This window comes from Saccostrea cucullata, unplaced genomic scaffold (assembly GCF_032062105.1).
Source record: "Saccostrea cucullata isolate Sc308-1 unplaced genomic scaffold, CSIRO_AGI_Scuc_v1 ctg1209, whole genome shotgun sequence".
NCBI lineage: Eukaryota > Metazoa > Mollusca > Bivalvia > Ostreida > Ostreidae > Saccostrea > Saccostrea cuccullata.
In genome coordinates, this window is record NW_026918210.1 from 97,936 (window position 1) to 114,948 (window position 17,013).

At 31.1% G+C, this 17,013-nt stretch overlaps 2 protein-coding genes across 2 annotated transcripts in view; one reads left to right on the forward strand and one right to left on the reverse strand.

Moving 5' to 3' along the window:
- LOC134259333 (phosphatidylinositol phosphatase PTPRQ-like) overlaps positions 1-3,945 on the reverse strand; it is a 35,117-nt gene extending 31,172 nt beyond the window's left edge. Inside the window, 1 exon segment of the mRNA XM_062741928.1 lies at positions 3,813-3,945. Within this exon segment, the coding sequence (XP_062597912.1) occupies positions 3,813-3,903 (91 nt within the window). The 5' untranslated portion in view covers positions 3,904-3,945.
- An 11,913-nt stretch (positions 3,946-15,858) lies between these two features.
- On the forward strand, positions 15,859-16,708 carry LOC134259343 (complement C1q tumor necrosis factor-related protein 5-like). The gene is made up of 3 exons (XM_062741936.1): positions 15,859-15,866; positions 16,055-16,197; positions 16,323-16,708. The coding sequence occupies exons 1-3, from the start codon at positions 15,859-15,861 to the stop codon at positions 16,706-16,708; spliced, it is 537 nt and encodes a 178-aa protein (XP_062597920.1).
- The last annotated feature ends 305 nt before the right edge of the window (positions 16,709-17,013 follow it).

A 17,013-nucleotide genomic window follows, 5' to 3' on the forward strand; every position in this document is an offset into this window, starting at 1 on the left:
GTTATATAAATGACGAAACTCCTCTTCCCAAGTATATTTCAATGTGTCGATATTAGAAGTAACCTCCCCTTCAACGTTATAACATTCACTCGGATACTTTATTTTACGTTGAGGACCCAGTTTTTTAATTTGATCCCAGAATTGTTTCGGATTATTTGAACACACTGATTCAATATTTAAGGCCAAATCTTTTTTGTGTTTTCTTTCATAAAAACGAATTCGCTTATCCAGAGCATTTTGTGATTCTTTGTAGCCTTGTCTATGTGTTTGTTTTAACCGCCTTTTTGTTGGGTCACACTTTAAAAACTTTTTTTTCCATTTCTCGCATGTGCCTCCATAATTCCGTCAGTTTGTCATTCCAGTAAGGCTTGTACGGACGGAGACGTTTCCTCGTATATTTTGAACAGTCGTGTATAGGAATTTTCTCCGACATCTCACGAGACAAAATATCTCGGAATTCTCTGTATATATTGTCAACTTGGTTTTGGGTTTCACGACAACGCTCGATCTGTTCGATTAAAGAGTTTATTGCTGTAAGTACAGTAGGTGACCTCATGAAGTCGGTAGGGATTCGTCTAAAATTAAATCGTTTTTTTGCTTTGTTCATTTCGTTCATTTCCAGAAGTTAATTCTGAATAAACTTTCAAATCAAAAAGTAATGCATTATGGTCCGGAACTTTACTCCTTTCTCCCAAAAAGTTAACAAGATTGTATTTTTCGACTACGTCATTGCACTTCATAATTTGGAAATTCTGACACAGTGAGAAGTTTTCATGCGGAATGCAGATATAGTCTACAACTGAGTGTCCACGGGTTGAATAAAACGTACATTCCTTAGATTCGTCACCAAAACGACCATTCAAAATACAACATCGACTATCGTTTAAGAATTCTAAAAGTGATTTACCATGTTGATTTTGAGTTTTATCAATAGATTGACGAGAAGGAATCTTATCGAAACAGTCATTAGTTTCTTGGGTATTTCCAATACGAGCGTTCAAATCCCCACATAAAATAATAGCATCGGCTTCACAGTGCAGATATACTTGTGTCAAAAGATGCGAGAAAAAGGATGAGGCGTTGCGACCCCAGGGCGAGTTCTCAGGGAGCAAATACAAAGAATACACAATGAACGTGAAGTCTGTGACTTTATTTGAATATTTCACACCCAATATTCCCTCGTATGATTGGTCAATTATTTCAACATTGTAAGTTTTGTACAAGCTGGATTTAGTTAAAATGCCGACACCGCCCGATCCCTTCGGGGCCTGGATATGAGTTTGTGTACGATTAAAACCTATCCATATATATCCATAGTCTTTCAAGTCAATAACATCTTTGTCTAATAAGTGAGTTTCATTTAGACTAATAATATCACAGTTTAAATGTTTTATTATTTCAGATCTTAATGCATTATTAGCCTGAGTCCACCCACACACATTCAAATGTAACACATTTGTAAAATTGTATTATAATTTCATCAAATTTAGTTTTTATCAGAACGGCCGACATTGTTCTACTGTGATTTTCAGGCATTTGTTGGATACAAAATGACGTCCAGATTTGATTACAGGGCATTAGCTCTTAATAAAACAATGGCAACGTCTCAATCTTATGCTTTTAGCTAATTGGAATTCTTCACTCTTGAAACAATTCGATAATAAAATTTACCATGACTAATTTTAAGTGTTTTGGAGGTGTCTTGGCGTCTCCATGTGAGTGCATATACTTTCGAAAGGGACATTAAACAACAAACAAACAAACCTGTCCGTGAATTTAAGGTACGTAATACATGGTAAGGCCCGCTTCAAGAGTAGATGAGGGCCCACCTAGTTAAAACATCATTCAATTTCACTGCATTTTATTTAATTTGAGTTTTGATCTAATAACCAGTTCATCTATGTTCCTATGTTTACTACTCGTATATGTCATTACTGTACCATAGGAGTTGTAGTAAATATGTCTGCATATTCATCCTGATAAATATAATTCAGATGTCCTTTCTTCATGCCTTTATTTAGTGATTAAACTTCGTGACTATGACATTGTATATAGCATTTTTATCATTTGTAGATTCTTTCAATTAAATATTGTTAACATACTCTTTCCAATTTCTTTTGAAATCATGATTCAGCTTCCTGAGACGTCCAGTGTATTTTTCTTTAATTAGGCCCTCGAAGATTGAATCCCTTCGAGATTTGTTCGGACGACATTTAAACATTTCCCAATTGCTCCAAATCCAGACGTACTCAGCACTTTTTGCCATTAAGCAGTGGGGGATCTTTTTTGAGCCAGCATCTTCTGCGACACTAACATAAGTTTTATGGTCCCCTTTGAAGGACCGTTTTCAACGTTACTCATTGGGATTTGAACTTTTGATTTAAAATTAGCCACTTACTTCTTAACTCCAAAGCAAAATGCTCCAGAACCACTGCAAATCTCATGGCCCTCAAAAAAGTACATTGATCGTCTATAAGCTCTGAAGGCTGATGGAAGGTTTGAAAAAATATATACTCGTATGTCTGGTCTTTGCGTATTTGAGAATCTTGTCTATTTTATTCAATCTATATAAATGTAATTGCATGAGATATTTCAAAAATTCAATTAGATAACAGTTGTGAATTAATTAATCATGAATTCTGCTTGTAAAGGGCATGTGTACGATACTTAATTAGCATTTTGGTCACAAATCGCTTTCTTTTGTACTTTTCTTATTTGTAAGGGTAATTTTCCATTAAATTTTAGAATGTATTTTCAAAGCTGCTGTCAGAAAATAAAATTGTTTACCTACCTACCAACCCAACTTGAGAATTTAGGGTCGGGTTAGGGGAAACAAAGATATTTTTAATTCCGGCCTTATTCAGGCTCGTAGAGTCTGTCACGATATTAACCTACTACTAATGGTCAGTCTCTGACAACAGAGGATACTGAATTGTCCTTATTCAGGACGTACAGTCATCCAATGCTATCAGAGACTTACACTAAAAAGGTTACCAGGCAAACCTTTGAGGGTTGACTTCCCTCTATGGTCGGCCTCTAAATGGTTAGTCACACACCAATACTACTAATTTATTGTGACAGCCTTCGCTAATAGGCAATCCACCTAGTACTGCCAAATAATTGTGGCGAGCCTCAGTAGTACTAGGCCACCCATCCAACTAACATATCGCCTAAATGTGCGTCTTCATCCGTCTGGCAATCGGACTTAAAGGAACATCACAGCTTAGCTGCGCTCGCGTATATAGCTTTGTTTTAGGTCATGTGATTTGCTTCAGCCAATCACAGATCCTCAAAGGCCGACTTGCATAATTGGAATACACAAACCCATTAATTGTTACAATTTTCAATATAATTTTAAAATGAAAAGATAAGCATGAATATCATGTGAGCCACTTTTCCCTGTGTAGATTTAATTTAAAATTTTTCGTTGGCAAGGCTTTATAAAACAGATGCTAAATGAACGTTTTGAGCAAGAAATCTTAATGTCTTTGTACTGTATTAACAAAATTATTCAGTAACAACTTTTGTATCTTTAACATCCAATGAAACACCAAACCTTGTAGCTTTGGCAATTGTGATATGGTGTTTCTTTGTTTCATTTAAACTTTAATATTGCCAATTTTACGAAGAAATGGAAACAACCTTATTTTTACTTGTGCAAGTAAAATATATGTACACAGTAATACTAACATTGTGATAAAATTCAAATTGACAGTGACCTAGCCTGCATCATGTGCACGTAATATTTAACTGTTACATAGATACACATCTTTAATACATATGTGTCTTGATCTTAATTAAGCTAGACATACTTGATTTGCACTCTCCATTATATTCCCCATACCCTGTGTCACATCCACAGTTCGAGGCAATACACAGTCCTCCAGTATAGTCACATATCATGGTGCCATTACAAAATTCTCCAAGAGAAGCTGCTTCAATTGTGGTGATTACACAAATCCAGGATAGTATCTAATGAAATATAATTTTTTATTAATTTTTATTCCTTATATTTTTTAAGCTTTAGAGATATTAATTGTGAATTATCTGTAAGAAACAAAATATGGGAAACATGCTCTTGCATAACGAATCAACCGAGAGACATAAACCACATAAGCAGGCGATAAGGGTATATTGCTGAATTCATGTAAGTAAACGTAAGTTGACGATTGAAAAATTGAAGTTATCGCGTTTATGATAAACCTTTGTTGTTAGGTTACTATGAATGTCTTTTTTCTAGTACATCAAATGAATAACCGAAAACTGCAAAAAAAAGGGGGGATTTAGTACCTTTGGGAATACCTAAAAATTGTTAGAAAAACTTATCTTTAAAAACTACATAAATATTGTCAATCAAGAACAATTCCTGAATTTTCTTTTTAATATCAAATTAAAAGTATGCTCGTGAGTTCAGTCAGTACAGAAATATTTAGAAGTTTAATTTTTATGGGAAAAAAAATTTGTCTATGAGATCAGAGACATAATAATTTATTATGTCTCTGGTGAGATCAAAATCCCTGAACTTTAATTTATATGTAAGGGAAGTAGACGATAGAAAAGTTAAAGTCATCACGTTTATCAACTATTTTTAATATCAACTTCAGAGTACTTCTGTGTGCAATCAGAATGTTTTAATTATTTAATTTTGCAAATGACTAATGACAAGTTAAGTTAATCAACGAGTTTCAGTTTTATTGAAAAAAAAACAGTTGTCAATGATATCAAAAACCTTGGACTTTAATTCATCGTAAGGAATGGTTGTATATAAAGTTGAAAAGTCTAATTTTCTTATGATGTTGCTTTTGCTCATCATGTTGCTTTCTGTTGTGATTTCAAATTTTTCAAAAGTTCCTTGGAATTTTGAAATATCTACATCTGATTAACACCCACTTCTGGAATACATTGTTGCACAGTTTCTCCTTCACTTCTGTTAAACTCTCCTTCACTGCCGTTAAAAATTTAGTGAGGAGTAGAGCAAGAGAATTGGTAGAAAATTTACTTGAATCCGCTTTTCTCATGTATCTTTGGTGTTATCATATATTTCCACGATACAGATCTGTCATCAGTTTTTCATTTTAAAAAAAATCTAAAGATTCACAGTTTTAATATTTTCTCTTATTGGAAATTTGTCTAATGTATATATCCAAAATGAGAAAAGGGTTGTTATAACACACCTAGAGTTGAAAGGGGATATGTATATGATTATAGAGACAGGGAAGCTTATAAATATTAGAATTATTTAAATGGACTCAAATCAAACCTCATTAAAGAGCAAAATGCATGGGAACATTTCTGTTGAGAGCATTTGCTCTCTTTTTTTTAATTATACCTTATGATACTAAAAATGCATGATGGAAAGTGTGTAACTATTATAAATAAATAAATAAAGGCTTATAAAAAGGCTCAATTTCACTATTAAAATCATTAGAACTGAGTGTTTGACCTGCACCTACATTGGACTTAGTGACAAAACTTTAGACTCCTGCCTCTGAAGTCGAATATCAGGATTCGACCCTGATATTTCTTTATACATGTAGAAACTTTGGCATATTCGCTAACCTCATGAAAAGTATAGACAATATTTTGTATAGTTTTAACTTAATGTTTTTAAAAATTGTTAAAGCATTTTTGCCTTTTACTCTTTTGAATCTTGTAGCTGTTGGAAAGATAAAATTTTTAAATTAAGAACATTATATTCTTTCTTTCCATCCCTGTCATATCAAGAATGTGAAAAAATCAATGCAGCGATTTTTATAGCTATATGCATTTTCCTTATTTTAATATAGGGCGTACAGGACCATTGTGGCACATTGTTATCTCAAGGGTCATTGCGAAAACAAAGAAGGCTACGTCTTACATAAGGGGTATATATATATATATATATATATATATATATATATATATATATATATATATATATATATATATATATATATATATATTTTTTTTTTTTTTTTTCAAGTTTTCAAGATAAGGGGGAAATGACATTTTAAGTGGCTGTGAATTGCAAGTGTAAATGTCAATTTTTTTTTTTCATTATTTGATAGATGATAATGTAAATAAAATATTTTTATTTAGATTGGGTGGTTTGTACAAACATTTCAGTATACCGTACTTTCTAGTGGAGGGTTTTTGCTTCCTGTCTTGCATACTGCAGTACTGCACACCTTTCAAATAAGAATTTAGAGAACGTCCTGAATGTTGGGAGGTATTTAAAGCTGAATTTTCATGTTTAATCTTATTTTACATCTCCATGATTTTGGCTCTTCTAAAAGTCATTCATTTCTTTTAATATTTCAATTTTTGTGGCAAAATTGAGCTTCTATGCACGGGCACGCGACTCATGGTTTCTTTTTCTTTTTAAAGTTCTAGAAATTGAACCTTAACAATATATATCTATATACAATATAAGGGCTAAGCTGTCACTTTTTTATCAGTACCTAATAAAATTTTCAGAAGGTTGGGCGGTTACACAATCCATAAGTCATGAGCTTGGGCATTTTGTATATATTCTTCGAACTAATTTAAATGCCGATATCTGAACTGCGTAGAAAAATGATTTTCGGGAGCGGATCTACAAGCTCGTTATATACTTATTTGGTGGGTGAAATTCCCTGAACATATCACTGGAAATTGACGCATTGCAATCATTTTAAAAAACAAAAGTAGTGTAAGTTACGGTCAAAAACTGTGTTATAATAACCATAAAATATTTTTTAAAATGAAAACCATCTGTGTGTCTATTTTTATCATGTAAACGCACTTCATATACCCGATACGAATTCTACCGCAATATTAACATTTGAGGTAGTATTATTATAAGTTAATGCTAACCAGTGGAATGTACGTCGAGTTGTACATGAATTCATACTTCATTATGACATAAAAACGAAATTATTTCTTTCAAAACATTCACATTTTGTCAATAATCAATGCCTCTAAATTTGGAGAAAAATTCAATCAAAGGTATACATAGGATAACAGCACACGTTGATAACTCACTTTTAAAATGATGTTAGCCATGTTGTTTACGTTGTAAGTTGTTTTCCTTCAACAAGGAAGCTTAATGCTTGGTTTGCTTTGCAATTTTTAGAGTTCATTTAAAGAATTTTATAATGTCAAGTTTTAAACTTTACAACTTAAATATTAAAAGGTGCAATACCCCTCTGATATGAGAGATAACTGCAAAAAAAATATTTAGGTTAAATATATTTAATGTCAAATGGTTTCGTTATTGAATGAATGAATGGGCACTAAGCAATAGCCCTATTAAGATAATCCTCAAAATAATTCAGAAAGAAAAAAAAAGTCACTCTCAGAAAGTAACATAACTGGATTTTGAATGGTTAAAAGATTTTTACGTTCTGGGAATTCAAATACATGAAACTGTCATCTATTTGATAAACAAAATACAAATATCTTCTTGATATTTTAGGCTTTGTATCCAACATTCTCTAAACTAATTAAAAACATATAGCAAACCAAATGATAGATTATATTAAACATCAACTTTTGATACAGATTTAATTCAAAAAACATAATCTGGATTCAGAGAAATTCACCATAGCTGTTTTGTCAAGAAGGCAATCTCAGAAGCAAAACTATGATTTGGATTTTTTATTAGGATTTTGATTTTGTTAGTCACGACATTCTTATATACAATTAAAGGTTTTCCACTTCAATAACCTGTCACATGATTTCATTTGTATGAAAAAGGGTGAAGATAACCAACAGTGATCGATCATGCACAATAAAAAAACACAAAATAATACAAATCTGTGAACATTTCTAGTTGTAGAGAAGAATTACCCCCATATCCAGCTTTTGAATTTCCCCAGGAAATTAATTGTACTCTAGAGTAGGATTTTCCTCCAAGGGGAAATCTCACACCAGAGCCAAACTTCCCCCTCCTTCTTTCTCAGAGTAAGACCCCACCCCCTTGTTATAGAGCCACAGCCGCATCATAAACGACAAGCTGATTTTTAGATGGTAAATGAATGTAGTGAGGATTTTCTGAGAATATATGTCAAATCATTGAATCTCAACAAGGATATTTAGGCTTCAAAGGAAGATGTTAATTGCCTATTTACATTAGTTACGAGGAGGAATGCTACCTTTTATTACATTTTTACCCGTGAAATACTATAATTTATTCATTGAATAAAAATGATATCCTGTCACAGTGTGAAAGGATATCAAAATGAAATCCTGTCACAGTGTGACGAATATCAGAAGTGCGGGAAAAACTCTCGATTCCCTTCCCATAACGAAGATTGCTGTAAAAAAAAAATCTTCGTTGGCCTAATATAAGATAGATGAAAATAAATAAACCATTCTGACAGCGAATAAAACTGTCAAAATTATCAAAATTATGTTGCTAAATCCATGTTTACAGTGTTTTCATCTCACTTAGCTATGACGTCTGACGTCGCGAGCCTATGACTGTATTACAAAAAGACAGATGCAGAAGAAAAATCAAAGAATTTTGTTTTTAAAAATGTATAATAAAATAGAAAATTCAATGTTTATAAGGCTTCGCACTCGTGAAAATATCAAAAATCCTGTCCCACTCGTGAAATAAATTCCATATTCAACTACAAAACATTAAATATCCTCTATTTATTCATGTTATATATTTGACTAGAATTCATGAATTTCCTATCGAGTCCCTTGTCTTTTGTAGACTGGTAACCATCAAAAGACCTTCATCTTATAATATATTTGCAATATTTGCACACCACTTGGTTTATTCTTTTTATTATGAACATTAATGAGAAGCTAATATGGCTTTTTACAAATGAAAATGAGTCAATCTTAAGATTACTAAGTCAATTCATATAAAAATATTGTATATGATTTTTGAACATTAAATTACTATACATACTTAACCCGAAATATAAGAAAACTAAAAGAAAATATTAATACAGCATGAAATTCAAGTAAATATGCAAATTGAAATGCAACGATTTATCCGGGCGATGTCAATTTTTTTTTACATGAGAAAAAATTTGCTTTTTTAGTCTATGCAGTATCATTAAATGGATCACAAAATACAGGCAGGTAAAAATCCTTATGTCTGTTCATCAGATAAGGAAATTCAGATGTAAAAGATGAATGTAACGGACAGTGATCGATCTAAAAAATCTATAAACAAGTAATTTTGTAATCTGAACATCAAACGCAGGTATCTGAGAATTCCAAGAGTAGGATCAGGTACCTAGGAAGACTGAGCATCCCTTATTGACCGGTCACACCCGTCATGAACCGTGTTACCTAAATATGTTTGCTTTAACAATGACAATAAAATACCGAGCATTTGAAAATATTTGATTCGAAATATGAATTATACTACTGCGATTTGCACTTATTTCGTACAAATGTATGTGGATTTTATTGCATAGAAGTTATTAATCACAAGTATTAAATAATTTCTTTTTTAATTGAAAATTATTTTAATTTAATCCCATGCATAAAAATTTATTTACATGAATATAATTTACAATTTTGATAAAGTAAAATTAACATGAATGTTTCTGTGAACCGTTTTATGAAAGCAAGGAAATAAAAATGTGCGTTTTTATGAAGAAAATATACATGTCTTTATAAATATTTATTTTCTTGATGCGTCGTACACACTGACAGTTCTTTTTAAAAATGATAATAAATTTATGTTATAATTAAATATTAAAAATCAAAGTTGTACAACAATTAAAAACAGGTAAGAAATTCTCTAGCTACCAGTAATGGTCTGCAATGCCGGATGGAAACACTTGCTAATATGTTTTTTGGTTGGATGTTCTTGATGACAGATTCCGAGATCGTTATTGCGGTTGTCAGTGTCCATGCTTGTTTCTCTAGCAAAACTAGGCCCGAGAGCCAAAAGACTGTCTATGGTAAACGCCTTAGCCTTTGCGCTAAGCATTGTCTTCTATATTTTTCAAATTCTACATGAGCAGTAGTAACGAATAGTGTGTGGACCCCTGAATGACTGGATTGTATCTAACTAAAGGTAAGTGATGGCTTAAAAATGACCAGAAAAGGATTATCTATTGCTCCTGTTTACTCTCCGATAATAAATGCTGTGATTGTTTTAACAGATCGCACCTGTGTACTAAAGATGACCCAGTGTCTGATACCACAAAGAACCCTCACGGGGAGGATTTCAGCACCATCTCTGTTCTAACACATTTCAATCAAACAGTGGACTGATATTTACAATATAAGTGACATTTAAACATGTACATTGGGCATTTCTGAATGCATTTTTGACTGATATCTTAAAGAGTAAAGAACAAAAAAGTGAAAGACAAATACCCCTCCCCCGAAAAGAAAATGTTTCCTTTAATTTATTTTATTTTTTTTAATTCTTTATTTATTTTACACAATCTGTTTCATAAATCATAATACAACATTTTATTATATTAAAGATTGGTTTTTGAGAGAGAGAGAGAGAGAGAGAGAGAGAGAGAGAGGTGGCATGTTAACTCCTTTGCATAAATAAGACTATTTTATTTTATAGTATTTTATGAAAACAATTGATTCCACTGATTCCAGTTGGTGTCAAAAATCTCTCTGTCACCATTTTTATATGCTAAATATTTTTGAGTTTCATAAAAAAATTTAATATGTGAAGTCGCAAGTCTGACATCTAATTTTTTCCCTAAACATCTCATTGTATATATATAATATTTTATCCATAGGAACAGCAAATTATGAATATCTTTGTTTTTTACTAGAAATCCCAAAATAAAACTTTGCTTTGTAAATGAAAGTGGCAACCCTATCCTTTGCTCACAATATCTTTCAAAACTGTTGAGGAAGGTTTGCACATTGTCACATTCGCATAAAATATGTATTATTGTTTCTTCTTCCATATTGCAGAAAGAACATAAGTTAATATTATTTTTATCATTTATTCCCAGCTCTCTGATTGGCTCAAACTTGATCACATGATTTAGTATATAACAGCATAAAGACTTGAGTTACTATTTATAGAATCTGAAATGCGTATCGACTTGAGGTTTCTTAAAATGGAGATAATTTCCGTGAAACAAAATAGTACTGTATTCAATCAAAGCTAATACAGTGTATGATTTGATGTTTCTAGAAAAAAAATATTTATTTCAACTTTTACTAACTTTTTTTCTATGTTCTGTATTTGATGAGACAAAAGAAGGCATTGGATTAGGATTACTTCATATCAATTAAAACATATTCGATATGTGTGTCAAATATTGATACAAAACTTAATCAAATAAATGAAGTATTCTGAATAAGTAAATCGTCTAAATCACTCCATCAATATAAAGGAAACGCATTTACATTAAACGGTGTAATTTATTTTGATCTCTAGTCTCTAATTGTTAAAGGGAGAAAACTTTTCCAATTATTTTCATAATTTGTTTTGTCAATCTATGTAAAAAATAATATAACAAATGTAGCCCTTTAATTCGGTCAATCCATAGATACAGTTGTATATCAACTTCACAGAAAAGCATATCGACCTCGCACTTCGTGCTCGGTCGATATGCTTTTCTGTGAAGTCGATATATCTATGGATTGACCTCATCAAAGGGCTATATTTATATATTATCTCTTTTTCTTATTTTACATAGATATGAGTTTGTACCTAGTATATTATTTAAAATTCTGTATTGAAACCATTGCAGTTTACTATTTTTTGTAATTTTAAATGCAAGTTTAAGAATCTTCTTCCATTCACTTTCCCCTAAATTAAAAATATCATTGCATCTTGTTTTCCAGTGGGTTCAATGTCATTTACATTGATTAATTCATAAAACTGTTTTGCTTTTTTACACATTGAAAGAAAATGAGTGCTGGACAAAATTAATGGGCTAGGTAATTTTGCAATTATATCATTAGTGTCTGTTGCTTTCATCCATGCCTTTACAGCATGTATTATACCTGCAAAATCTAAGAAATTAAGCATTACATTTGGATATATGCCACAAAATTCCTCAAAACTATAACAGGAACCATTTTCATCTATAAGATCATTAATAAATCTAATATTCAAGTCATACATATTTTTGTTATAAATAACTTTCCCACCAATGACAATTTTAGGATTATAAAAAATTGGTATGTCTCCTGCAACCTTGGATACACTATAGCTTTTATTATTTAATTCAATCCAAGCCTCAAAGACATCTTTCCAAAACTTGTTTTTAAGGTTCCTCATGATATTTTTGATATATTCAATGCCGCATGTTAATATTTTTATCAAATCTAGATTAGGTAAAAAATTTTGTAAACCTTTATCTGACAGTATAAGCTGTCTCATCCAAAATAATTGAAGTGATGCAGTGAAAGCTCTAATATTTATCATTTTAAGTCCGCCTTCTTCATATTTTTTTACTAGGACATCTTTCTTCACTCTGTGTTGAGGACCATTCCATACAAATGAAAAGAATAATTTTTCCAGTTCCTTCAAAAGGTTTTCTGGTGGATTGGAAATAGCCATTAGTATATGGTTTAGCAGTGGTAAAACAAGAGTTTTAAGAACAGTTATCTTTCCAATAGGTGTCAAATATCTCTTACTCCACTGACTAATTATAGCTTTTATTTGTCTTAATTTTGGTTCATAATTGAGTCTTTCAATTTTATTCAAATCAACATCATAATGAATTCCAAGTAAGGTAAATCTTGTACATCCCCACTTAAGATTATATTCATGACTTAGTATTTCTTGACTAAATCTTTTGGTACCAATCCAAACTACATGGGATTTCGAACCATTGATATATAAACCAGACATTTCGGAAAATTTCTTTAATGTTTTCATTACTTCTGTTAATGATTCTTTGCTACCATCTAAAAGGATTGAAGTGTCATCTGCTAATTGGGATATTTTCTTTTCCATATTTTTTACAGTAATTCCCTTGATTTTTTTTTTGATTTTTTCTTATCATTATTGCTAAAATTTCTGCACACAAGATAAAGATATAGGGTGATAGGGGATCCCCTTGTCTACACCCTCTCTGTATATTAAATCTTTGTGAAAAATTACCACTTTGATTAATTGTGGAATTTATATTAGTATAAAACAATTTCACCCATTTTTGTATTGAGGGACCAAAATTAAAAAATTGTAAGGAATTCTGTATAAAATTCCATGAAATAGTGTCAAAAGCTTTCTCGAAGTCAATGAAAAGCAACAAGCCTGGTATATTTTCTTCTTCTGTGTACTGCATTATATCATAAATTAAACGTGTATTTTCTCCTATGTACCTATTAGAAATAAATCCTGTTTGATCACTATTTATTAATTTGTCAAGTTTATTTTTTATTCTGTTAGCAATAGTACCTGAAGCAATTTTGTATACAGTATTTAAGAGTGTTATTGGCCGCCAGTTTTTTAGAAATTGTCTTGGCTTATCCCCCTTCAGTAAAAGTGTTATTATACCATGTCTCTGTGTGATAGACATAAGATTATTCTCATATGCATAATTAATTGATCTTAAAACAAAGTATCCAAGGTATTTCCAAAAACTTTAAAAAATTCTGCTGAGAAACCATCAAAACCTGGTGATTTGTCTGCTTTCATTTTATTTAAAGTGCTAGAAGCCTCCTGTAAAGTAATGAAACCTTCAAATTCTTCAGCTTCTGCATTAGATAATTTTGGAGAATTCTCACTCATTAGATCAGACTCAAATTCTCTCAGTGGGTTATTCAATACAGATTCAGAATATAATTTTTCATAAAAATTCTTTGTTTCTTCTAAAATTTGTGCTTGATCATGGATTATCTCCCCTGTATCTAATTCAAGCATAGGTATTATTTTACTAGTATAGTTTCTAGATTCTAGAGAACAGAAATATCGTGTAGGTTTTTCTCCCTCATCTACCCATCGTGCCCTACTTCTTACACATATACCTTGTAATTTATGTTTTCTTAAATTTTCAAGGTCTTTTTTTTTTGTTTTCCAAATCAGAAATATTTGTATCTGTAATATTTTCTTCAAGGTTATTTATTTCTTCTCTTAATTTTTTTTCTGCATTTTCATTTTTCTTTTTTAGGTATGAAGAATATGAAATACTTTTGCCCCTGATTTCCATTAGGAGAGTTTCAAGAAACAATTGATCATTTATAGTAAAACATATGTCTTTGTCGTGGAGAGAATCTATACTTTTTCTTTCATAAACTGGCACAGCATACTGCTTTTTAACATTACTAATAACCTCTTTAATGCTATATAAGTACTCTTTGTCCCTTAAAAGAGAATTATTAAACTTCCAAAAGCCTCGTCCTTTTTTAAAGTCATGAAATTTTAACACCAAAGAAATCATTGAATGGTCTGATCTATAGCTAGTTTCAATGTTACATTTATTAAGGCAGGGTAAAAGTGTTTCTGACATGACAAAAAAATCAAGACGACTCTGTTTAAAAGGCTTTTTCTTGCGCCAAGAATACCTTCTGCGTTTTTCATGTAGTTGTCTAAAGGGGTCTATATATCCATTGGACTCCATGATTTCTAATAATTTACTTCTAATTTACTTCATGTTTATAATTAAAATAATCTAGTTCTGGATTCAATACTAAGTTAAAATCCCCGCACCATACAATATTACTACAATTCATGTCCTCTAAATATGATTCAATATTCTCAAAAAAACTCGGAACATCATTATTTGGACCATATACAGTACATATTACTAATTCATGACCTTGAATACAAGCTTTAATAATATGAAAATTTCCATCTTTATCATCTTTTTCTGATATGACCTTGAAATCAAAGTTGTTTTTTACAAGAAGTGCAACACCTCTGGAGTTGCTTGTAAAAGAACTATAAAAGCATTTATAACCCCACAAACTTCTCACTTCATTCTCAATTTCAGATGAGAAGTGAGTGTCTTGTAAGCAGTATGTGTTATATTTAAGTGATTTTAAATAATGAAAAACATCTCTACGTTTTGCGACATCACCCAGACCTTGACAGTTAACTGATAATATTTTAACCTCCATCAAAACAGAGTACCGACATTGGGACTTGACACCGACTGGAATTCAGACTGTAAATTAAATGTTTGATTTTATCACTTTGTTGAAAGCATGCCATTAATTTATTTTATTTATCTAAAGATATTTTATATTAATGCAATAGAAATCAAAGTAGAGAATATTAGCACTCGGAGCTTTTCAGACAAAACAACCAACCAAACAAACAAACAAATAAAAAACAGAACAGAACAAAATTCTTACGCAAAATGTAATGTTGTATGGAAACAAATCTTTCCTCCATCTTATTTCTTTGTTTTTACCCATCTTTGTATAAATTTTGAGTATAATTTGGATTTGTGAGTTTTATATAATAAACAAAGTTGGAAATAGTTTTTAAAAAAGCAAATTTGCAATGCTTATGTGCAAAAATAAAGATATTAAAATGAGTTTTTGTATAACCGAGATACTTAACACAAAATAAAATCTTACCTATTGATAACTGCATATCCTTTTCTTGTGAAATAATGTCCCTTCAGTTTTCTCTGAATTTTTATGCTAAATGCAATTTCTTTTTGACTCATTTTGGTAAGGTTTATGTAAGGTATCATCAATGTGTGAAAGTGCAAGTGAAATGTCTTTGTAGATTTTAAATGTGAGTGTTTATTTGCTTAGAGTATTTTCTTTTTCAGTATACCAAAAAATGTTAATAACATCTGTTGTATAAAATCAAAATGCCGTGCCATCTTATCGCAAGAACTAGATATCATATTATTGTTTTAATGATGTCTGCAATAGCAATAAAAGCATATCATCTTCAATGTAAAGAGAGTAAGAAAGCATCTTCAAGAAAATATTCAGTAGTAAACTTTTTTACTTGCTCCCATTGGACTAATAATGTGCAGGTAAAAGTATGTTTCTTAAGGAACATTTCGAGTTATCAATTTAATGTCATTTACAAATGCAAAGGTTTCATTTTTAATGGACAAAACGTCAAGAATTGCTATTTATGAGAAAGATGCGATGCTAAAATTACGAATTTTGCCATTGTATCATTAAAATATTGTTCACTTTAAATTTTTCTTTGATTCAGCTTCCCTCTATTTTTGCTGTGTCTGAGTCACTTCCTAACAACTGTCATACCAGAGACACCTCAGCAGATTGTGACAAAATACAGCAATTATAAGGCGATCTGTAGTGGACTTGGATATAGTGATAGAACATGTCAAAGCAAAGGTTTGTAACTGACTTCAAAGTCTTTTTCTTCAAGACAAAATAAAAGACTAATTGGTAAAGTGAACAATGTTTCATATTTAAGTTTCTGAAAATACATACAATATGCAATGCTTCTTGGTTTTCAGGTATTGCATTTCAAGCTGTGTTCATCAAGAGTATCACAAGTTTTGGGGCACAAAAACCGGTAATATTTGAAAAGATGACTCTAAATGAAGGTTTGTGTTATGATGCTACAACAGAAAAATTTACAGCTCCGGAGGACGGAGTATACTCCTTCAGCTGGAATGTTTTAGTTCATTCAGGAAAAGCTTTTTACACAGAGATTGTCAAAGATGGTAATATGGTCGCCCGAAATTACGCCGACGGGAAAATAGTTAAGAGTAGTTTATATCTAGCAAGTTCCTCTACAGTTAATATCAAGTTGAAACCCAAAGAGAAAGTATGGATCAGAGTTCATTTAAATTTTGGTGAATACGTGTTCACTGGTCTTACTTTTCTGGTTTTAGGATAAACTGATTCCATTTTTAATCACATTCGACGCACCATGAAATGTAAATTATTTTCTTGACAATATAAATATTTAAATAAAACTTCTTGTTGTTGTTATTGGTATTCATAGTAAAAACTATAAATTTATAACAATCCCTATTATTTGTAAGACTGCATGTTTTACTTAATATTATAGGGCATAAAAAATGATGAGTAAATGTGTACTTCAGGGTTTCAATTCATTTCTGTGAATTGATTTTATAATTTACAGTTATCAAATATATCTCTATTATGAGATTTTGAACTTAAAGGGTAACATGTCTAAAA

What these genes read in the sequence shown, in the direction of transcription:
- LOC134259343 (XM_062741936.1), top strand. An exon ending in TAGAACATGTCAAAGCAAAG is followed by an intron (nt 16,198 to 16,322) that starts GTTTGTAACTGA and finishes CTTGGTTTTCAG; the next exon opens with GTATTGCATTTCAAGCTGTG.